The sequence below is a fragment of the Scedosporium apiospermum genome (assembly GCF_000732125.1).
Source record: "Scedosporium apiospermum strain IHEM 14462 chromosome Unknown SEQ_SAPIO_0111, whole genome shotgun sequence".
In the NCBI taxonomy this organism is placed as follows: domain Eukaryota; kingdom Fungi; phylum Ascomycota; class Sordariomycetes; order Microascales; family Microascaceae; genus Scedosporium; species Scedosporium apiospermum.
Window position 1 is genome coordinate 102,194 of NW_015971812.1, and position 22,414 is coordinate 124,607.

At 52.0% G+C, this 22,414-nt stretch overlaps 4 protein-coding genes across 4 annotated transcripts; 1 reads left to right on the top strand and 3 right to left on the bottom strand.

Moving 5' to 3' along the window:
- Nucleotides 1-7,977: 7,977 nt before the first annotated feature.
- SAPIO_CDS7827 (Uncharacterized protein) lies at nucleotides 7,978-9,066 on the top strand (the record flags this gene model as incomplete). The annotated part of the gene is made up of 2 exons (XM_016789614.1): nucleotides 7,978-8,128; nucleotides 8,237-9,066. 2 exons carry the CDS (start codon nucleotides 7,978-7,980, stop codon nucleotides 9,064-9,066), a joined length of 981 nt encoding a protein of 326 aa, XP_016640731.1.
- A 290-nt stretch (nucleotides 9,067-9,356) lies between these two features.
- SAPIO_CDS7828 (NADP-dependent alcohol dehydrogenase 6) lies at nucleotides 9,357-10,528 on the bottom strand (the record flags this gene model as incomplete). The annotated part of the gene is made up of 2 exons (XM_016789615.1): nucleotides 9,357-10,267; nucleotides 10,342-10,528. The coding sequence occupies 2 exons, from the start codon at nucleotides 10,526-10,528 to the stop codon at nucleotides 9,357-9,359; spliced, it is 1,098 nt and encodes a 365-aa protein (XP_016640732.1).
- Nucleotides 10,529-13,686: 3,158 nt separating this feature from the next.
- Nucleotides 13,687-14,699, bottom strand: SAPIO_CDS7829 (Uncharacterized protein; the record flags this gene model as incomplete). The annotated part of the gene is made up of 2 exons (XM_016789616.1): nucleotides 13,687-13,945; nucleotides 14,128-14,699. 2 exons carry the CDS (start codon nucleotides 14,697-14,699, stop codon nucleotides 13,687-13,689), a joined length of 831 nt encoding a protein of 276 aa, XP_016640733.1.
- Nucleotides 14,700-16,418: 1,719 nt separating this feature from the next.
- Nucleotides 16,419-18,568, bottom strand: SAPIO_CDS7830 (Uncharacterized protein; the record flags this gene model as incomplete). The annotated part of the gene is made up of 5 exons (XM_016789617.1): nucleotides 16,419-16,658; nucleotides 16,746-17,292; nucleotides 17,385-17,949; nucleotides 18,044-18,101; nucleotides 18,254-18,568. The coding sequence occupies 5 exons, from the start codon at nucleotides 18,566-18,568 to the stop codon at nucleotides 16,419-16,421; spliced, it is 1,725 nt and encodes a 574-aa protein (XP_016640734.1).
- Nucleotides 18,569-22,414: the final 3,846 nt, after the last annotated feature.

Genomic DNA, 22,414 nt, shown 5'->3' on the forward strand with positions numbered 1-22,414 from the left:
AATTGTAGTAGTGTGAGAAGTTAGAAAAGATAAAACGATCGTAATCTGAATCCTATGTCTGTCCGCAGTCTAGGAGTTGGGCAAGCCAAGTCGGAGGTGGGAGAGGAAGTGTATTTAAGCTTCGAGCAAGTTGAGCAGCCAGAGAATCCACGGTCCAGAAACAAGAAGAGTACCTTGACGGGCAGAGCCGAATATGACCAGGCACATCGAAGGGGATATGTACAAGAGTACACAGAGAACGCTTCGAAGAAATGGAGCTTTACGGAGCAGTACGTACATGCATGCACCTATCTCTCATGGGTATCGGTATCATGGATATTTTGCCTAACCCACAAGAACAAAAACCCCGAGTAGTACGTACGATGGGTGACCTGGGGTTTGATTGATGCATCAAACACCCGTCTGCTGTTGTGATCCGGGGTGTGGTGTGCCAACTGAGCAATTGGATCATGGGCCTGCTTTCACTTGTGTCCCTACCCTAGGCGGGCGAGACCTCGAGCTCTTCCTCCAGTACGTACATCACTGCTTCGTGCACTAATGTTCACTGCACTCCTTCGAAGGTGCCAAGGAACCCTTGTTTGGGGGCGGGTATCCTTGCTGCAGCCAGCGGAGCCTGCGTTTCTGAGAATCAACTGCCGCTAGCGACCAAATGGAATCATTGCAGTGCACAAGTACTTTGCTTGCATTGAACCCATTTGATCAATTTGATGCTGCCTTTTGTAGATTGACGAGTGGGTGTAGCATCATCATGGCGTAGCTTCGGTTATTACAGCGGGGCCCACGTGTATCACGCTACGGTAGCACTGCGCTTTGTCGTAATACTGCAACTGGACACAACTTCAACTGATTGAACGCATTCGATCAATTGCTTCGCGGTGTGGGCGTATGAGCGTACTTCTGAAGGCCTCAAGCTACTAACGCAGAAGCAACAACCCGTAGTGTACGTAGTTTGAGTGTACATAGTGTACGAACTACTTGCAGCACAGGCTTGCAGCGAAGCGACAGTCACAGTCGTGGGATTTGGGGGAAGGCAAGTGGAATGGAGGGCCTGGAGGGAAGACCATTCGACAGTTGCACACAACATGCTGGAAACTTGTGCTGTTGGCAACAGGGACTCCAGGGAGTTGCTTTGGCGTGTGTGACAACTTCTTCCTCGTACATCGATCCTGCATTTTGTGTCCCTCACATGTTTTTTTCTTTGCTTATTGTCCTTGTCGGTGGTCCCGGCCCGAAGAAAGGAAGGGAAGGAAGCGGCCAACTGGTCTCGGGTGAGAAGGCAAGAAGTGCAACACCGAAAAGACCCAACAGGCCAACAACGCCTTCTTCCTTCGTTAGCGGCCCAGTCGCAATTACCTCAACCTCTTATCACCTCCACCTCCATCCGAGGGATTGGGCAGGAGCGGAGCACCTGAACGATGACTGAACTTTCCATGAATTTCTACTCGTACCCCGGTGTGAAGAAACTGGACTTCAGACATCTACAAAGTACCAACATTGGAGAGTACAATTGCATTGCGCAACGACGACAGTTGTGTTAATTTTACATCAATTCAAATCAATGGTTTGCGGTTCACGTTTGTTACAGTCGTTGTTAGTGAGGCAAAGAAACGACCCACTTGAGCACCGAGTTCATGAGCTCAACCCCTGGCTCGGTTACGGGAGAGACCGAGAGTCACTCGTCGGAAGATCTCGACATACCCGTGAGGAGACCATGAGTAGATGCGATCAGGATATCCGATCTCTCAAGGTGTTTTAGACCTTTATTTGGAACAATTTGGAAAAAGGCACCCCTTGCCAAAGGAGGCAGTATCGCCGAGTCCCCAGCATGACTTGGAAGCTATTCGCCGACGCTTATGGACGATAGTGTCCTGTGCTCTGTCCTGAGCAATCTCCTTGCACCAGCCCCTCTAACCACAAAATTCGAGGCTCCAAAAGCAGTACCGAATGGGCCTTCCCACTGGCGTTACCCAACCCAAACTCGCTGTTTTGGTGGGGCAGTTTGGTGGTTCAACGTTTGGGGCAAGCTCAGTGCTCACTGAAGAATGGGAGCTTTGGGCCCTGCGGCCCCCCTTTGATACGACCCGAACATCAATGCTTGCATGAGCTTTACCGGTCTCGCTAAGAAGACGAACCAAGCAATTGTGAAGGTAGGTACCGAATCGTCACCTTGATGGTTGATGAGAGCAGACCAGGTCCCTGGGTTTTGGGGAGCCGGGCACTCTGATTGATCACTGATGTTTCGATTCGAACGAGCCCTGTGGTGGAGCGTGCTTTGTAATTGCCCCGAGGCCCGAAGTAACAGAACCAGAGGAAATAGTGTTGGAGGCTTGCAGGGGGCTCTTGTTCGTCGTAATAACCCAGTTCAGAACAAGGTACTTCGTACAGGGCATACAGAATACCACTGAGGCCGGCCGGCCAGGCATTAGCATAGAATCATGGACACTCACTCGACCCGCATCTTGCAACCTTGAACCTTTCCATGCCCCTTCTCTCATTCCGTCGGTGGGGCGGCCCCCATTCTCCTTTCGGAATAGCGGAGTAGCGAGTCTATCAGTGGAGCAACAGTCTCGAGAGAAGTATTGGGATATGTTTCACAGCCTTCGAGAAAACGCCTTGGGTCAGATATTGACCAGGGGGTGAAATACTAAGTGCGCGAAGTTCACTACTCACTACTCAGTACTAGTGGCTTAGCGTGGATCTCTTCACTTGGTAATGCTTCTTCATCCTTTGGCTCCTCCGAAGCAACTGCCTCGAGCCGGATTGGGTTTGGATTCGGGATCAGCGTGGCTGGACGGTGGATGAAGAGAGCAGTTTATAAATGATAGGCTGCGGTTTACTCACCAGAGAACGTGCAATGTCGGTATAAGACCTCCAATAAGCAATGATTATCTGCGGGTACAGCATACGATCGTGGCCTCCTCTTGTTCGAATAAAGGCATCAATATACCTCGAAGAAGAGAAGGTATGCGTACTCACCTGGTATCGGGCGAGGCTCTCATCCGCCTTGCCTCTACGAAGTACCTATTTAACGAGGAGAGAGTGGTAATATTCGGCTTGCCGCTTTGGCCGGGCTCTTGATGTCTACCATGTTTGCCACCCGGAAATGCGAATCGACTTGATGCTCGCCCTCCGCCTTGCTCTTGCCCATGAGCTTCCGAATCCTTTGCTGTCCCTGACAACATCTCTCCTGTGCCCGTCTGCACCCCACGGATATTTACCGGGGCTGCAGCTCAATGAGAAAGTGCCAGCCAGCAAGAATTCAAGAAATGCTCCCACATGACCCCGGTCTGCATCCAAGAGGGTCATGCATTTTTGGTCCGCAGCGAATGGGAGACTTAATCCTGCCCCGGGCCGTAGGTGTCATTCGCGTGGCAAGGGCTGGTTGTCCTTGTTCACATTGCCCTTTTGCGGTAGCACGCCCCTGGAACCATATCAACTCTCGACTCTCACTCGCGAACACAGTTGCGACATCTGCTACAAATGGAGAAATCCTTGTTATTTTATCCCATTTATTTGTCTTTATTTTGGTGGTCTTCAATAATACTCAGGCCAACAAGTGGAATAACTGATCGAGCCCGATATCCCGGGGTACATCACTGGGGGCGTCCATTGGCTCGAAAGCGAAGTAGATGTTAGAAGAGTTCATGATGCACCACGGCTCTCACCTCCGGCGTCGTACTTTGATGCATCTCCGCAGAGATCCGCCTTACAGGGAAATGATCGAACTGACAACCCACGTTGCAGACAAGAAAGGCAACAAGGGCCAATATTTTGCGTATACGACATTCCGCTGCCATTTTATTTCCTCGACGCCGGTTGACCTCGAATCACCAGGACCTGAGCTGCATACATTCTGTGCCCAACTGGAGTTGCCAAGAAGACTAGTGGCCGTTTTGACACAACGGCTTCGCCGGGAGCTTTACAGCCAACCCTCTCCAATTTATTGGAATTCAAGGAAATTTTGCATTGCCCCTTGTTTGTTTTCGTCCCAGACAGTCAGTACCAGCAACACGCGCCACTAATATGATTATTTCTCTAGTTACTACCTGTTCCATCGAGGAGGGCAGCAAGACTTAGAGAGTAGCTAGGTATATTCTGCCTTCTTTGGTACCTGTTCTCAAGAGCTCCAACTTGGTTCCGCTCTGAACCAGGTCCATGGAGATATTTCGCCGTGTGGAATCCCATCTCAAACACAATTTACCAGAGAATGAACTGTTTTAACCAAAGCATCCAGACACTTCTTTACGTCTCCGTTCAAACCACTTGCCCGAGGACAGGTACGCATGGCACCACTTTAATCATCGACATTGGCTAGGCAAGGTGGCCCTCTCTTGGTTGAGCCACTTGGCCTCTATCTCATGTAGACTCGGATGTCCATGAAAATGCGTCGTCCAAAATGATGGAGTGTATCTGATCAGCATAATGGCAGGAACATTATTGATCAACCCATATTCCTGCGTTTTTCTCAACACCGCGTTACATGGACGTGATAAGTATGAGCTCGCCCCATAGGGTCGCTGACCTTAGAACTGGAACAAGTTGAGGGGTTCTTTCGGTCGATTTGAAGGGAAACGGCCCGAGAGAATGAATGGTCTGTCGTTGGCGGGCGGACCGATCCGATGGAGTCCTGCCCTGCAAGTCAACACCATCAACTTGTGGGTAGAGTAGTCGGAGAGTCATTCAGATACGCTTCATCCCCAGCAAAAACTGGCAGCAGGCAAAGCTCACAAGAGGACCAAGCCAACGCCTCTTCTACTTACAGGCGCAAGGCAGGTAGTCTACGAAGTTGTCAACCCATTTCCTGCCACCTCATCGCTCGTCAGTGTACTCGAACTAACCAGACCCATGAGACATGAATAGAGTCCCGTCCATCCCGCTCGTAAGTCCGGCATTTTGGTCAACCTAGCCCAGGCTAATCTCAAACTGGAAACTGCTTCAACAAAGAGCAGACCGATGAGGCAGCAATGTGCCCCAAAGCGGCCAGTGACGCATGCCGCCCCTGAACTGCACTCCACCTAGTTGCCTTGAAGAAGACTGCACCAGACGTCCAATTGTGTCAGGCAAGAGGCTTCCAACGCCACGGGTTTGGGTGATGAAGACGTGAGATCCGCAGAGGACTATACGTGGCGAAACGTCAACCTACAACCTACCGTGGTTGGTTCAGGTCACCTACACGGTGCCCAATATGACGGATCCGTCCGAACAGGGCGAGATGGGCCGGTCGAAATTTCTCCAGACTAATTAAGCATGGATTACGTTCCCCAAAAGTCTGCCAACTAGACCAAAATGGTCGACTTACAACATAAATGAACGATATATAACGAACGATATATAATATGGCGTGGTTCTCGAGATCTGAAGGGTTTCTCCACGCAGGAGATCGGGGACGTGGATAAGCTCCATCGTGGCACCTTCGGGGAGTGAGACTAGTTTTCAGCTCTCTAATCGGTGTGACCGCGCTACGGGAGGTTAGCGGTTTTGCCGCACCGTGTCCATGGTCTCCAGACGTCTGGCGTGCATGGCGTCAATGGACCGCTAAACGTTTGACGCAGGCGGCGCCGAAAGCGGCCTAGACCGTATTAGGCTGGCCAAAGGATGGGGAGGGAGAGGACAACCTGGGGCCTGCCAACCCTGACCGTTGAGGGCGAAGTGAAAGGGGTCTGGCACCTTAGTCCCCTCTGAGCAAGGTGAGTGAGGGATGAGATTTCTTCCCCGAAAAATGGAAATGGGGGGAATGGCTTCTAGCATGGAGACGTTGAATCCTCCCCAACACATAGAGCTCGGTGGGAGTGAAAAGTTCCGTAAGGCAGTAGCCTCGGAGATGTCGATATGTAACCGAAGCCTCAACCAAGACCCTTTTGATAATGCATATTGACAAAGTTTGGGAACTGAGATTGGCGGCAGAGCTTCTCTCTTGCCAATTACAAACCAATGTAAATGTGCATGCAGAGAGAACTCGCAAAAGGCCGTTTACATTGCAGGTACTGCCACCGAGTAATTCTAGTGCCATCGTGCATGCAGCTTTGTGAAAGGTGGACAGAAAAGACTGGGGGGACTCCTCCGTGATGATCCCATTATTATGCGTAGTGAGCCATCGACACGAATCCAAGCGCTTAGCGATGGTGAGAAATTTCAACGCTAACTCTTCCCAATACCCTTGAACTCAACATCGTACTGGTGCCCAGTGACGTGCGCAACTCTACTGCTTTTGCAAGCGTTACCGAATATGTGGTTTGTCGCGATGCAGGCAGATGGAAAGGGCAAGAGGAACCTGCCTAAAGCACTGAAAGTACGTACGTAAACATCGAACGAGGCGTTGATGTGCAGGCGGGTAATCTTCATCGGTAGGATGTGGTTGGACGCCACCGCAGCGCAAAAGGAACCCTTGGACATGGGTGTCTCGACTTTTGTGAAAACGCTGGGAGGAGGATCTAGGCTCTTGGCAGGAACTGGAGTTGTGATTAGGTGCGATACGAGTCCAGTGATGAAACGCAGCCAGCTACGAAGTAGTGATCCCTTTCCTGAAGCGTTCAATTTACGAAGTTCATGGCACATAATCACCAGGGATTCGATGATGATGGTGAGAGTGGGACAGGCTAGCCCCCCAAGTGCAAACAACGCATTTGGGCTCGCTTACACTGGTGATGGTGCCTAAACCCAGAGAAGTGCCTTGCTCTGGTCCTTGAAGTAGTACTATAGTACTCGGCAATAGTTACGGCCAAATTTCGATCTGGAACTGCCCTATGACTCCATGAGGAAGGAAGGAGAAAAAACTCGCGGGTGTTGCCTTTGGATTCTTCATGGGTTGCGGCAGGGGGTAGACAGTGAAATGCATTGATGTCCGTGGATGAAGGGGTCCTTCAAGGCTCCAAGCGGGCCGAGATTGGAACTGCGGGGAAGAATTCCAGGATGCTACGCTAACCATCTTCTGTTCATAGGACACGATAGTGCATCCTCTTCTCTCGGGCGTACTCCCTAGCGCCACAAGGACGTGAAGTATGCTGTCCATAGCATATCCCACCTCGCTTGTTATTCCCTGTCACCGGTGAGGAGTCCATCTCACGCGGCTTGTACCTCTTGTTGTGTGGTGGCTGAGAGAAGCTTGTTTGGGGATGCACAAGAAGTCTGACGGCGTTTGACAGCCCTGCCAACACGGCCGTTGAGTGAGACAAAGGACCGGTAGAGCGGGAATTGCTTTTTCTGTTTCCCAACAACCCCCGCTCCTGGAACGTTTCTGCCGCTGTGCATCTGCCAGAACGACTTTTTTTAGTGGTTGGCCGTTCTATTGGGGCACTGAGCCTTGTCTATTGGACCATTCAAGCATCCGGGAATAAAGGAGTTGTATCCGGTAATGGTGGGACTCGGTGAGAATAGGGGCTGGTTTGGGGGGAGGAGGATGTCAAGGCTGTCGAAACGGAAAGAACGGAGATAATCGCACAGGGGGACCCGATCTAGTGTTTAGTGCGAGAGGTTGTGAGCCTGAGCCTGAGCCTGGTCTGGAACCCGGACCAGACCAAGACACACAGGCTTGAAGTTGTTGCAGATGCCGAGAGGAGATGTTCGCGTCTCTCATGACGGCTTTACAGGGAGTAGTAGATGGCGAGTCTTAGACGACGCGGAGAGACAGTTCTCAGAAATGTTGCGCAAAGGTCAAACGGGCGGTACTGGAGTTTAAAGTCGAGTCCGGGACCACGGAGTTAGACGTTGGACACGGACGGAATAAAGGGAATAAGGGCATACTGGGCTTATGTCCGACGGGGATCCAGCAGGGAAGGAACCATTTGAAACTCTGAAGCCGCAGAAATATCGCCAACTGAAATTAGTAATCCTGACCTGTCTCTTTTTTTTGAAAGGTAAAAACTGATTTCAACATCACAATTTGAAGTTGAAGACAAGTGACGAAAGTCATCGGAGAATACGGATACAGAGTAAACAATAAAATATTAGGCCAGAGGGAAAGGAAAAAACAACCAAACAATGGATGAGACCATTGACGGAAACCAAGGATCGATTATCCTCACGCAATACGCGCCACCAGACCTGCGTGATGCCAGCGACGATTGGACAGGCATCACCAGCAAGGCTGAGAGGAAAAGGAGGCAGAACCGTCTGAACCAGAGAGCCCACCGTTAGTATTCGACCATCTCCCATTTTGCACAGTCGACAGCACGGCGTCGTCCTATTTCTTCCGTTTTTCTTTCCGATATAGAAAATTGACTAACCCCGCAATATGCAGGTCGGCGGAAGAACGCACAAGCCCGGGCCGGAGCAAACCCCGGAACGGACCCGGAAGTCATCCACACACCGACGCCCGTCTCCCCGGCTCCGACGACCACCCCGGTTAGAGATCTCAGTCTATCCCCCCGGAGCGGCTCCAACACCTCCGACGAATGGGAGAAGCAACACGAAAGCCTCCAGATCCTAACCAACCCGCAAACCAGGGAACGCATCCGCAAGTTCCTCCGCGAGGTCTACTCGTACCACGCCCTGCACTCGCCCAACATCGGCCACCTCCCCAACCTCATCCGCCTCAACCTCATGGACGCCCTAGCCCGTAACGCCATCCGCATAGGCTTCGATCCGCAGGGCCTCTGCCAGGACGAACTCATCTCCCCCCTCAACGTCCGCGGTCCCTTACTATTATCCGACGGTTCCTCGCCCTCCTCCTCCTCACAAATCATCACACTGAAATGGCGCGACGAAACCAAAAAGTCCCAAGGTTGCCCCGAGAGCTTAGCCCCTACGCTTCTGCAGCGCATGGTGCTGCATCACCCCTGGATAGACCTGTTCCCGTTCCCGACGTTTAGGGATAACATGCTGGCGGCGATACAGCTGGGCGTTTTGGACGATGACGAGCTTTGTGTGGATCTGATCGAGTTTGCTGGCGGCGCGGACGGGAGTGAGCCGGCGTTGATTGTTTGGGGCGAGGCGTGGGATTGGAGGAGTTGGGAGGTCACGGCGGGGTTTTTGAGGAAGTGGGGATGGTTGGCCAAGGGGTGCGAGGAGATGGTTGTTGCGACGAATTATTGGAGGGAGAAGAGGGGGGAGAAGAGGATTGTGTTTTGATGAGAGATAGAGAAAGGAATGTCTCACGTTCACTGTTTTTCTGCTGCCGTTACCGTTGTGATGCAAGCGATGTGACCGAGACCACTTGCAAATATGTGAATCTTGAGACACACGAGACGTCTGCGGGTAGGGAACATAGGAACATATTAACAAGCAATATTACATTTCATCTCAACTCAACTATCTCATTTCTAGGTTCCCAAAACCAAAAATCTATTCAAAGCATCATAAAACACCTCATCCCATCATTCAACATCAAACCAAAAACATCTATCCCTCTAAGAAACAGCTCACAAGTTCCCCAACTTAGCATGCCTCTCATTCACCAGCACATACCTATACCTCGCCTTACCCTCCGTCATATCAATAACCGCCTGATTAGCATCCTTGAGCGGCCGGAGCTGCACCCACGGCTTGACGTTGTTCTTAGCCGCAAAGTCGAGCATCTCCTGGATCTCCCCAGGAGGACCGATAAGGCTACCACCGACCTTGATACCGCTGCCGATGAGAGTGAAAGCGTTGATAGGGGGTAGGTTACCGCCATCGGGAGCGCCAACCTGGATGAACGTGCCACCGACCTTGAGGAGCTTGAGGTAGTCGGAGAGCGGCATGTCGGCGCTCGAAACCGTCGAGACGATGAGGTCCAAAGTCCGCGCGTTCTTCTTAGCCCAGCCCTCTTCGTCGGCCGTAGCGATGTAAGCATCCGCACCAAGCGCAAGGACCTCGTCCCTCTTGCTCGCCCTCCGCGAGATGCCCACAACCCTATCAGCGTCAAGAGCCTTCGCAAACAGAACACCAAAGTGTCCCAGACCACCCACGCCAACGATGCCGACGCTCTTCCCAGGCCCGCACCCGTTTCGCCTCAGAGGGGAGAAAACAGTGATACCACCGCAAAGCATGGGCGCCGCGAGCTCCGAAGGCAGGGAATCGGGAATCTTGAGCACGAAGTGCCCGTTCGTCCGGTTATAGTCGGAGTAACCTCCATAGGATTTGCCCTCGCCGTTGGGGTAGACAGAGCCGTAGGTGTTGACGGCCGCGCGCGAGCAGTGGTTCTCTTGGCCGACGCTGCACTCGGGGCAGTCGGGCTGCATGCAGCTTCGAGCTTGGGCGCCTACGCCGACGCGGTCGCCGACTTTGATGTGTTTGACGTTTTTGCCGACGCGGACTGCTTTTCCGACGATTTCGTGGCCGACGCAGCAGGCTGTTGTTCCACAGTGTTAGTCACGGATTCCGCGTTCTCTTTTTGGGGGAGAAGGAGGGGAAATGGGAACTTACGGTAGGGAGTTTCGCCCCAGCCGGAGCGGAGAGTGTGGAGATCGGAGCCGCAGATACCGCAGTGGGTGATTTGGATATCGACGTCGTCTTCGGTCCAGACCTTGGGTTCGAACTCTCCCCACTCCATCTTTCCGTTGATGGCGTCGGGGGTGCGGCCGAGCCAACCCTCAAACTTGTAGTCCGTCATTGCCGATAGGGTCGAGTGAGAGACTCTGATAACTTTGGTTGGAAGCAGGAAGGGAAGTTGTGTGAGAAGTAGGTAAAGTTTTGAAGAGTCCAGGTATGAGGAGCCTTGTTGTCTCGGTCTGAAGAGCAGGAGAGATGATGATGGTGATGAACTGCCCGAGAAGACCTGGGACTCGTGGGCCTCTTATATACACGAGGGATCCCCATGGCATTCCATGCGAGCGTCCCTGTTTCTTTAAACTTTTCGTAGTGCCTACACTTTGACAGGGACCCGCCACGCGCCAGAAGCACGACGGCGGGGTCTATCTCGCAAGCTAGGCTGCCTCGGGAGCTCATCGGAATTTGGATTGGTGAGGGAGCCCCTATCTCCGTCATGCCATGGCGTCAGAGACTCGGGATCCCGGAGGTAAAGAGATTTTTATTTGGCAAGGTTTCGGGAAGATTGGAAATACACAAGACCACGTTGATACAGGAACGCTGTGGGGCCAGATTCGCCGCGAGGGCAGGTAGCGTCATGGCGATAACACTAAGGCAGAGGGCGGTGTATTAGATTAGTTGCAAATGTAAGAGACCTCGGCACTTATCATCGTTAGTCGTTTATTGTAAAACTCTTCGAGGGTATCGAACTACTACACGACACTAGTGTAGTAAATGCAACTGGCTGACACCGGGAGATCGGAGAACTAGACCAAAGCAAACTAGTCTCCGGCGCGGGAAAAGCCAAGCGCCAGTTTCCTATCGAAACGGGGGGTTCAAGGCTTCTTCTCCCTTCTTTTAGAGTCTATCCACCAGGAACTAGTGTTGTGTCGTTTATAAATCCAGGGGATCAGCTCAATAAAATCCTCATCGTCTCGTTAAGCCCGAACGGAAACGTCACGTATTCTCCGAGGTGGTTTCAATTCTAATTATAAAGGGACAAGTCGTTTAATAATAGAGGAAGGCCTGCCTCGGCCCCTTGTCTTATTTCCGGTCCAGCTATCAAGTTTCAATTCAAGACGACAGAATCAATTCCCAATCTCAAAGTAGAGCCAGGCTCGATATAATCAATTTAATCAGTTTGCTTCCTCTTCCAAGTCCAACGTCAGAGTATCCGAGTACAGCCGTCGGTATTCTCAGTTAGCAGAAACTCTTCAAATAGTTCATTCTAGTCAGTTAATTAATATCACTACGGGATGATCTCGGATATCATCTTGGACAACTCTCAAACTTATATCTCCAAGCTCACACAAGGGGAAAAGAAATAAATAAATAAATAGAAATTAAAAAAAGAAAAAAAATTTTAAATTTTTTATTTACTATATCACTCCTCGCCCTACATCTAGGCCCTCCCCCCTCCTACTTAGGGGTCGCGCCTCCCGCTGGACCACTAGCTAGGCTAGATGGGGATCTCCATTGCGGCGGGATATTTCTCCTCGGAGTCTTGCTTTACTCGATCCCTGGGCCACGGTTCGCAGAGAAATCTCGGGCAAGGTAGGATTCGAACCCAAGGCCCCCCTCGCCGGAGGGGCATCATCTGCCTTAACCCAACTCGGCTACTGCTTCGTCAGGTCGTCTGTTGAAAGGACGGGGCTTTATTGTTGATTATATCACTATCTCGGGGCCCTTTTGGCGGGAGGTTGAGAGGTTGAGATGTGGAAGGTGCGAGGGGAGAGGTGGGTGGCACGCGGATGAGGAAGGAAGGCAGGGAGGACGTAGCTTCCTAATACCTCGAAGACTACTTCGTAAGAAAGTATGTATTGATACGGGAGCAACGAAAGCCGGTGAAGACCAAACAGCCAGTTGTATTCTATCATGTTCAATTCGAAAAATTCGAAAGCCTCTCTCGACTTTTGTCTCACCGTCAGAACTGACAGAGAGTCAAGCGGGCTGGGCAAGTATCAAAAGACATGCAGGTGGCCGACACCACGAGCTCATTCCATGTTCGATTTGCAAGCTCTCAAGAGATCATCCCGAGAGATAACGTGGACATTCAACACGACCAGGACAGGCAGTTGTTAACTGGGTATTACGAAGTATCAATAATGCAAGTTGACAGACGGGCCGCAGGGCTGAATTCCACGGAAGCCGTTAGCTCCCTCGCCCCGCAGCTCCGGCTTAAGTCCATCCGGGTGGCCGTGTTACACAGCATGCCGCCCGTCAGAACCTTCAACGGCTACACCAGGAGACCCTGTCAGCCATCTTGCAGATCGAGAATGCGGCACCCTTACCAAACGTGGTTAGACAACGTCCCTTTCGAGATTTTGGATTACAAAGTAAAGACCATGTTTCGGGGTTGAGCGAGCACCCACCGGGTCTCGGATGACGTCTAACTCCGCAGACTCATGTCAGCCCTACGGATCCGGGGTAAAGTCCGCCCATTGATGACCACTGTGATTTCAATTTCGATGTGGCCTGTAAACTCCGAAAGGCAATCCTGAGATCCCTTTCTGTCAAACCCCAAGCCCCTCAGCTTTGGGTTTGTGGCTTTCGGCAGAGGCGCAGTCGGAAATTCGGAAGGTTCCGTAGTGGGGAGAAATCTAAACGCAGGGCAGGATGACATGAAGGAGGGGAGATGATCATTTCCATCTACGATACCATGGCTGTGGAGGAGAAGCCATGTTTCTGCAAGTTTAACAGTGACGTTGGGGGAGAGAAGTACGGATTGTGCTCAGGGTTTACTCGAGGCTCTCGAGGAGCAACATAAAATCACGGACATACCACGGAACTTCTTTCCACGAACGGCCCTTTCAAAAATAATTCTTTGCAAGGAATACTTTTTTTTTTTTTTTTTTAAAAAAAAAAAAGCATGGTGCAATCGGAACGAAGATTCAACACGCCCCTCTCCGGCCTCTGTACTGCAGCTGACTGCCTTGTTAGTCGTAATGCAGCTCCATATGCTCGATAACCAGGAAGGTTATGACTCGTTTTGCGAAAAGCCATGTACGACCAGCTTACTGGAAAGAACTTCCCTATACGAGCTGGCATTTTCAACATCGAGACTCTAAATTCGTAAGTGTCCATCCTGCGTATACTTTTGTGAGGCCGGACACCATTTTATGTAGGCTCTGAGTCTCCCCAGTTAGGGCGAACTCCCGCCGTGAGCAGCAATTAATACTTAGAGAACATCTGGCGCATCTAGCTCTCCCTGCTTTATACCTAACCAATCCATACTCTCTTTTCTTACTGGACCTTCTTATCGGCCTCCCCAGGACTCCCACCATGCCAAGCCCCAGCCACAAGCCTCCCATCGGGCAGCTGCCTCTCCGTCTTCTTCACGTACCAAAGGACCGCCCCGTAGAGCAGGTCAAACGCAGTCGTAGCCCCGAGAATGAAGAGGGATGGAGGGGTAAGGTAGTAAGCGTGGGCTTCGGGCCAGTACCTCCAGAGGATGCCGGAGTTGAGGGTGAGGCCGAACTGGGAGCCGATGGTTCGAGCGAGCCTAGGAGATCGAGACATGTCAGTGGTAGCGTTTTCTTGACCGGCGGGAAGGAATAAGTTTCAGTGTCTCAGAACCCATGAAGAAAAAGAAAACATCTTTCGAGAGGCAAGTCCCCCACAAGGCGTCTCTCCTCCGCCAAGCAAAAAAAAAAAGTCCAATGTCAGTGTAAAGAAAACACTCACCAAATCCCATAACTCGTCCCCCCCGAATGCCCCCTCCTCACCAGATCCCCCAAACTCAACCCGCTCCCCAAAACCTGCGCAACCCCCGCCGTCCAGTACGCCAACTCCGTCGTATCAATCCCCTCCACCCCACCCCACCACTTCCCCCTCTTATCCCCATGTCCCCTCCCCGGCACTTCCACCCACCAAACCACAACGGTCCACTGCGCCAAACAACCCACGCCCACCATCGCCGCCAACACCGTCCCCAAGTTCCGCGCCAGAAAGGGCGGACGCTCGTAGGGCGCCGCGCGCAGCGTGACGTGGATGATGGCGACGTCGAAGAGTAGCCAGAGGACGAAGCCGGCGCGCTCGAGGATGTGTTCGGTCACGTAGAGGGCGAAGATTATTTCCCAGGAGAGGTTGACGGAGAGGGCGAGGAGGGGGATGGGGGAGGATTTGGTGGATAGGGAGCGGGGGGTCATGAGGATGTAGGTGAGGAGCCAGAGGAGGATGCCGAGGGCGAGGAGGACAGTTGAGGCTGGGATGAGCCAAGGCGGGCAGTGGGGTGGGGGAATGTCTGTTTGTCCCATATTTTTTTTTTTAGCAGGGTATGTTTATCGAAACGGCTCCCGCATTTTATATGAGAATGTGGAATGAGAAGGCCTGAGGCGATAGGCCGGTAGATGGGTGGGTGAGCGACACGGCCATGCGAACCTGGCGCCGTGAGGTGAAACGAGGTCGGCTCTGAAGTTCAAGGCGCGAACTCTGCCTTTTGATCAACCGGCACTGCGAGGTTTATCTCCCAGACCAGCCCTCGACCCAAAAAGAACGAGAAACACTCGCGATCCACGTTTCAAGCATCCTCGTCAAGAAAGCAGCAGGGGGGTTGCATCAGCACTAAGGATCGGCGTCGTCGCTTCTTCATCACGTGAGGTAGTGTTGGGATTGACACAAACCCCGAAGAGGAGATCCCCATCCTCTTGGCGCTGCCCGAATCCTAGTTCTGCAATCCCGGCTTCACGATGTTGAAATATTTCACCTCCATCGTTCGTTTTTCAGCCTCCTTCTGCACCTAGCTGAGTTCACTAGTTTTACTCCATAGTCCCTACTAAATCCCCAGTCTCAAATAATGAATTGAAAGACAATCCGGGCAGTGTACTTCGTAGGGAATGGGTTGATATTACAACGTGGAGAAAATCCGCTTTTCCTCTGCCCATTCAAGAGGAATGAGCTTCCTACCATCGTTAGCCTCTTCACGCATCACACATGAACATAACAAAGCCAAATCAACTATTTCCCCTCAGCCAGCACAAACGGCGCCCTCCAGTTCCCACTCCTCGGAGATGCCCTCCTCAGCCCCTGCCAAGGAACCGTCAAGTCCCCCCCTCCACAACCTCCCAAAAAGCCCAACCAGGCTGCGTGATTCCCTCCACTTCCCTCCCACCAAAAGATGCCATCCTCATCCCACATGGCCTAACTCGCGTCCTGATGCACGGAAAGGGGACTCGCATGCGGGCCGGTCCCTCGCGCCCTCCGATGGTAACCACCCGCATTCTCGGGACACTAGGACGAAAACGGCATCTAAGATGAGAGGCGGAGAATTTGGTGGGGTTTTCTCGTTGCGCCTTTTCCACCAAAGGCGCAAAATTGACATGCAGAATGGAACGTTGGTTAACGCCCTTCCAGTCACGATCCTTGACAAGGAAACCACTCTTGGAGCACATAAGTAGAACACATTCCGGCGGAGAAAGAAGATCTGTTGTCCAAGTAGTAATACTCGACATTCAAGAGACCATCAAGTTCTTCGAGCGCTTCCCAGTCAACAACCGTCTCTCTCTCTCTCTCTCTCTCTCTCTCTCAACCTCCTTGCCCAAGTGCACTTCGGAATACTCGGGCCAACGCTCTCCCTGACATGGGAACAAAGCAAAAGCAGATGAACCGAGTGCGAATCATTACCATGACTACACCACCATTTCAGAAAACCAGGACCTGTTCTAAAAAGCTTCAACTGAGAAAACGCTCATGCGATATTCACTATGGTATCAAGGTCCAGCTGACCGATGGACATGGGAGAAAATAATAACAAATGAAAAATGCCCAGCGTTTAGCAGCATTGCCATACAGGCTTGATTCACCAGATTGCAATTCCGCTTGCCACGTTCCAAAACCATTTGCAGACCGCCCACTTCGAGGAGTGAGTGTACTCTGCCAAGGTTGACGTAGAAAATAAGAAGCGCTCAGGCTAGAACAAAATATGGGCCACAACGAAATAGATTGGTATCTGCGAAACGAGATGCACCCCACAAGACTTAGAAGAGCTTATTCCAAATACGGCGCCAAGCGGGCCAACGGGCAACCTCGTCACGGTAGGCCTGGATGGTATCCCAGTCGTGCTCGCGGCGACCAGTGTCGATATCAATTTGGTCGAGGCTAAGCCAACCAGTCTTCTTCCAAACGTAGCCAATCGCCCAGAAAACGAGAACCACGGGGACGGCGAGCCACTGCTTGAAGAACTCTTCCGGATCCTTGGGCTCAACGGCAGTGTAGCACTATTTTGAAATCGAACCGATGATTAGCGGGTGACCTTGAAGACGGGACCTGAAAAATGAAGGAAGGGAAGGGAGGGAGAGGCTTACAGTAGCGGCCAAGACAATTATGCAAAGAATGAAGCCGACCCACGAACCATACACGCCACCGATAGCCTGGAAAGGAATCTCATCGAGAGTGTGACCGTGGTGCTTCCACGCCGCTCGGAATCGGATGTGTGCAAGGCAGATGGATCCCCAGGTAAACAGGGCCGCAAGCGCCGAAAGTGCAACAAGCCAGTCGAACACAATCGCACCCTTGTCGTTCATGCTGAGGAAGGCTAGGAAACCGGCAATAAGGTGGACAGCCACCGAGAAGAGGGGACGACCGGATCGATCAATGTAAGTAAAGATCTTGGGGGCATACCCTTGCTGACCAAGGGCGGTCAAGGTTCGAGAGCCTCCGTATACAGCCGAGACACCGATGGAAAGAACCGAGACGAGAATGACAAAGTTCATGAAGTGGTCATAGCCGTTGAGACCAGCGTACTTGAGACTAAGCACGAAAGGTGAGGTGTCCGAGCCCTTGCCAGACAACAAATTTTCGTCGTCGGAGCTGACGAGGAATCCAACGAAGAGCAGACCAAGGATATAGAAGCTATGGTGATAGAACAGGCATTAGTACTTGTGAACCCTTCTCTTTTGTTTTCTCGCTGGATCGCACGTCTCTGGAGGAGGATCAGAACTTACAGAGTGATACGCCAGAAGACCTGCTTGATAGCACCGGGCAAGGCCTTGACGGGATTGCGAGACTCGGCGGCGGCGAGACCAACCAACTCAGTTCCAGCGAAAGAGAAAGCAGCCGTGACGAAGACGCCGCAGAAGCCCATAAAACCGTCCTTGAAAGCACCGGGATCGTACCAAAGACGAGCACCCCAGTATTCACTGTACCGGCCATCCTTGGGGCCACCGCCGCAGACGAGGACGAGCGCAGTGATCATGTAAATGACGGTTGCGGCAAGCTTGAAAGCCGAGGCGACGAACTCCTCTTCGGCGTATCCGATGGTACCAAAGATGTTGAAAATCGTAATGGCCACCAAGAAGACTACAATCCAAACCGCTTCACTGATGTCTTTATTCCAATACTTGATTGTGAGGGCGCAGACCGTCAGTTCGAGAGGTAAGACAATAATCCATTGGAAAACATAGTTCCAACCCATGGCGAAACCCCAGGAAGGATCAATGAATCGAGCCGAGTAAGTATAGAAACCACCAGAGATAGGGTACATAACAGCGAGTTCACCGAGAGCGTAGACTAAAAGAACACGCACTGATGTTAGCAAAAACCTGTTACCCGGAGCGAATGGGATTTCAACTAGGCGTTTTCTCAGGGGAAGTCTAGCACTTACCGACGTTGAACATCATGATACCGATAATCAAGAAGTCAATCAAAACAAAACCAGGACCCTATTCGCAATTACATTAGCATTTTCCAAAAGAGACCACCACAGCCAACGTCCTCAAGTGCTAGGGCGCCCTTCAGCGCTGTCAAAACCGAGGGACCGTCATGCCCGGATTTTTTTTCTTTTCTTCCTCCTTCTTTTCTTCGGGACACTTACACCTGCGGCAAGAGCTTTACCAGAACCGACGAAGAAACCAGCACCAATCGAACCACCGATGGCAATCATGTGGAGATGACGCGTCTTCATGGCACGGTCAAGCTCGACCAGACCCAGACCGTAGTCTCGCTTCTTGAAAGAGGTGAGATTGAGACCATTTCGAGTCATGAACTCCTCATCCTGGACGGTTTCGGCGGCGTGCTTGGACCGACCATGCTGGTTGTATCCTGGGAGGACAGGAGGGGGGTAGGAGACGACGGCGGCCTTTTCGGGGTCCGCCTTTAGAGGCGGCGATTCATCACCGCGAGCCGCCATGTTGGCGCTTCCAGTAGCTCTGAAGTCTTTTCGATCGAACTGCTCGACTGGCGAAGGGAGCTACTCCGTGAGCGTGAAGACAGAGCAATTGGTCAGTTGCCCTGTACAAGGGAAAAGGAAGGACGAGGATGGAAAGAAATGAAGGAAGCTCTGGATTAGAGGAAGGGGATAAATTGAGGCAAAGACACCCGGAGGAGGATGTCTTATATATAAGTTATGCAGTGGAAATGGGAAGGAAGGTAAGGAGGGGGAGTATTGGGACGTGGTAAGGGGACCTCGATGTATTATTAGGAGTCCCTATATCAGAAGGTAGGATCGGTAGTCGTGGGGCGCGACAGGATGAGAGCTTGTGCGCGGATCTTTGGGGGAATATATGCATGGAAGGAGCTCTTGGTTGCACTTACCTCGGTCTGGAAGGAAACGATACAGAGACTCGAAGGTGGGAGGGAAGGCGGATGGTGGCCAGGTCTGGGCGTGTCGATGGCAAGTTGGCTGGAATAGGAAAGAGAAAAGAACTGACTAGGAGTGTGTGAGGGTGTGGGGATGGGGAGGGGAGGGGGTGACTTCTAGGCAAGAGGAGGTTTCGATGATACCCCTTCTTGAGTCGGGGCCTTGGGATCCTGGGTAAGGCGAGGGAAGGGAGGGGAGGGGCGGAACCGGAACTTGATGGCTCGGGTTTAGGATCAAAGAGGAGCCATACGATGGTGGATCGAGTTGGAAGAACGCCAGCGGATGGCGAACAAAGATTGACTAACTGGACGCACTGGGCCCGTAACGAAGCACGAAGCTGGGATCAAGTGCAGAGAGAGTGTGGAATGAGCGTGCCCCAAGATATCTCTGACCTCAATATTATCTGCAGAGCAGGGGGGGGATGAGTGAGTGGGAAAAGAGAAACAAGGGGGGGGGGGTTGACTAGGAAGGAAAGGTAGTAAAGAGGCGGGTCAGTGGTACAAGAGGGGGGCGGGTGTTGTGCGTATGTTCGCGAAGTGCAACTGGGATCAAGATTCTCGACCCAGAGTGGTTGCAAGCGCGTTGAGTGAACTTGGACCTGACGTGGGATTACATTGCTTTTCTGGGGGTGGGTTGGGCCGGTTCCGTCTTGTCGACGTCTTGACGGGCGTCCGTCGATCTCTGACGGCCAATGTCCATCATACAAACAGGTACGAGGCCGCCTTGTGGCATGATCCAGGACCCGAGAGTATTCTCGCCGTACTCGGGCCTAGCTATCTCTACTTATCTTGGTACCTCTCGATGCTGACGCAAGAGCATTCCACAGGCAATTCTGGCTGGCCCCGGCAGAGAATAATTCTCCATTCAGATACATCCGATATCACTTTACAGACGGACATCAACCGCGCTCCTGCTGCATTGCGCTGCGGTCCTATCGCCCAAATATAGCAGAAGATGTTTTAAAAACCGGCACGAGATTGCTCTCGTCGGAGAAGGAACAAAGGAGCATGGCGAGCATCGTTTCCCCATATGACCAAGTCTGTATCAGATAGGTCGAGGTAAGTACAAGGAACTACCTGCAGATTGCCGGCTTGGAACGATAAACTTCTTGCGAAGTAGGTTACCCTGACGGAAGGGGGAGGTACCGCACAGGTCGTGGAGCTACCGTCGCACTGTACCGGACTTGGTCCCCGCAAAATCACCAATCATCATCCTGGGCTACATCCTGGGAAGTGAAGGAATAGGAAGGTGCACTGTCGATGATTTGAAGCTACTGTAGCTCGGACTCCGCTCTTCAGTGCTGGTAGCTCCAATTGTCTGTGATGAGGTCCGCCTCTGGACTACCCCTGGGGAGTTACCACTACTGAGTCGGCTATCACATGTATGGAGGGCGAAAGAGTACGAGGGACAGAAGAGAGCGCGATTCTTGAGGAAGGACCAGCGAACTCGAGTACTCGATTGCGTCTTGTGAGACCCACACAGCGCCTTCCCAAGGGCGATATGGATGAGATAGGCAAATCTCTTCAGGGCACGTCGAGGCCGCAGTGATTTGATGACGTCTCGATGGTAGCGCTTAGTGGTACATGACGAAGGAATATGGAGGGGGACGATGTCAATTGGCCTGGCCCCCAAAGAGTGACGATCGCCATAGTTAACTGGTGCCTTCTTCAAGCCATTTAGTGTGCCATTTGCTCCGCATTCTTTCCAACTCCGCTACACGTGAGCGATTTCCTGCCATGGACATTACCCCGGACCCTATTGATCTTTCAAAACCGAATCCCAGCTCGAGGCAGACACGCCGCTCTGTTTCGTTCCCTCAGGATCAATCCCTGGATTCATTCTTTCGCCGGTCATTCTCCATCCGCAACGCGACAACATCTGGAAGCAATCCAACCGGCGGACCCGAGACAGCACAGATGGTCCCGGCTTTCCTGCTAACCGCCCACCTCCCAAAATGGGAAGTATTCTGGAAAATGTCGGCGAAGCAAGGCACACAGTTGGCACACACGCCAACTCCAAGAAGGCATAGTCATACGCCGACTTTGCCTTAGCATGCCCGGTCAGCCCGTCGACAAGGTCACACTCCTCTCTGTTATCGCCCCATCTTGCATGTTGGAAGAACCAATGGAAGCCTTTCCGATTCTCGCAGAGAAAAAGGGTAATGATTCCGAGCCAGGCAATAATTGAGACTAGGAAGTACCGCACAACTAGTGTATACGAAGGGATCAAATGTACTCTCCCGGAAGAGCTGCATGTCCACGCCACTGGGCCGGTCGATGATAGCCTGATTGGGGGGGGAGAATTACGGGTCACACCCCCTCCTAATTTGCTCCTTGTTCTTTGTCCTGTCCTTTTACACTTGAGATAGCCTATTTACTCCAGGTTTCTGTTGTCACGGTGTACGTCGTGTTGTTGGCATAGGCTCTCCATTATAGGCATGATGCCCCGTCAAACCCTATCTAGGTGCATGCATCACCCCGCTTTAATTGTCACCTACCACTATAGGCAGTTGCTCCAGGCTTACACTAATCTACCTCCCCCACAACGGGGGAAAGCTGGCGTCTGTTAGCTCGCTCTCCCTCTCTTTGGCTGGCTCCGTTATCCAGGGTGCACAGTGAGCTACAATTCCGAGGATATCATTCAGAGCTCATTACATGACGTCGCAGGGCCGCATGCCTTTCCTGGGAATAGCTACAGTTGCCAAGGGAATCCAGACGCGTTGCCGAGAGATCAATGTCTCGCTAGAGTTGGTTGGGAAGGTATTATCGCGAAATAAAATACGCGCAAACCCTTTTCTCTGAACAACCCAGGCATCTTTGATTACTTCCCTTTGCGAGAGAGAGTCCCTCCCCCCTAAAATGGTACGGATGCGGGGAGGTAATCCAAGTACCGCGCTGTGGAGGAGGCCGCTTTTCCTTATCACCGCCGTTCGATATTAGTGTGCCCCTCTCATTATGGTTGATTATTAGTTTGAATCCTTCGTTCGGGAAGGGCATGAAGAACACACCAAGACGGGTGGAGCAGTGCTGTGCAAATCGAAGCACCAAGAGTGGTTCGGTACGTCCAATGACGCGAAATCGCTAATAGTCCTCCAAGTGCTTATCACGACGACTTGTTGAAGGGACAAGTCACTTAACACAGTATGGCTACGCGCATGGTACATACTCGCAACCTCCTGAAACGGACTCGGTACCAGGGCGCCGCGCCGGGAAGCATCTGAGCATACTGCGCTTCCTGTTGGTCAAAAGGAAGCTAAAGTTGCAGTGGCAGGACGGGGAAAAACCACCGAAAGGTTATTTGGCCGGGCTATTTGCCGAGCCGGGAGACAGACAGGAGGGGGTGCGACAAAAACATATTGGGGGAGGCAAAAAGTCAGAAAAGTAAAAAAGAGAAAAA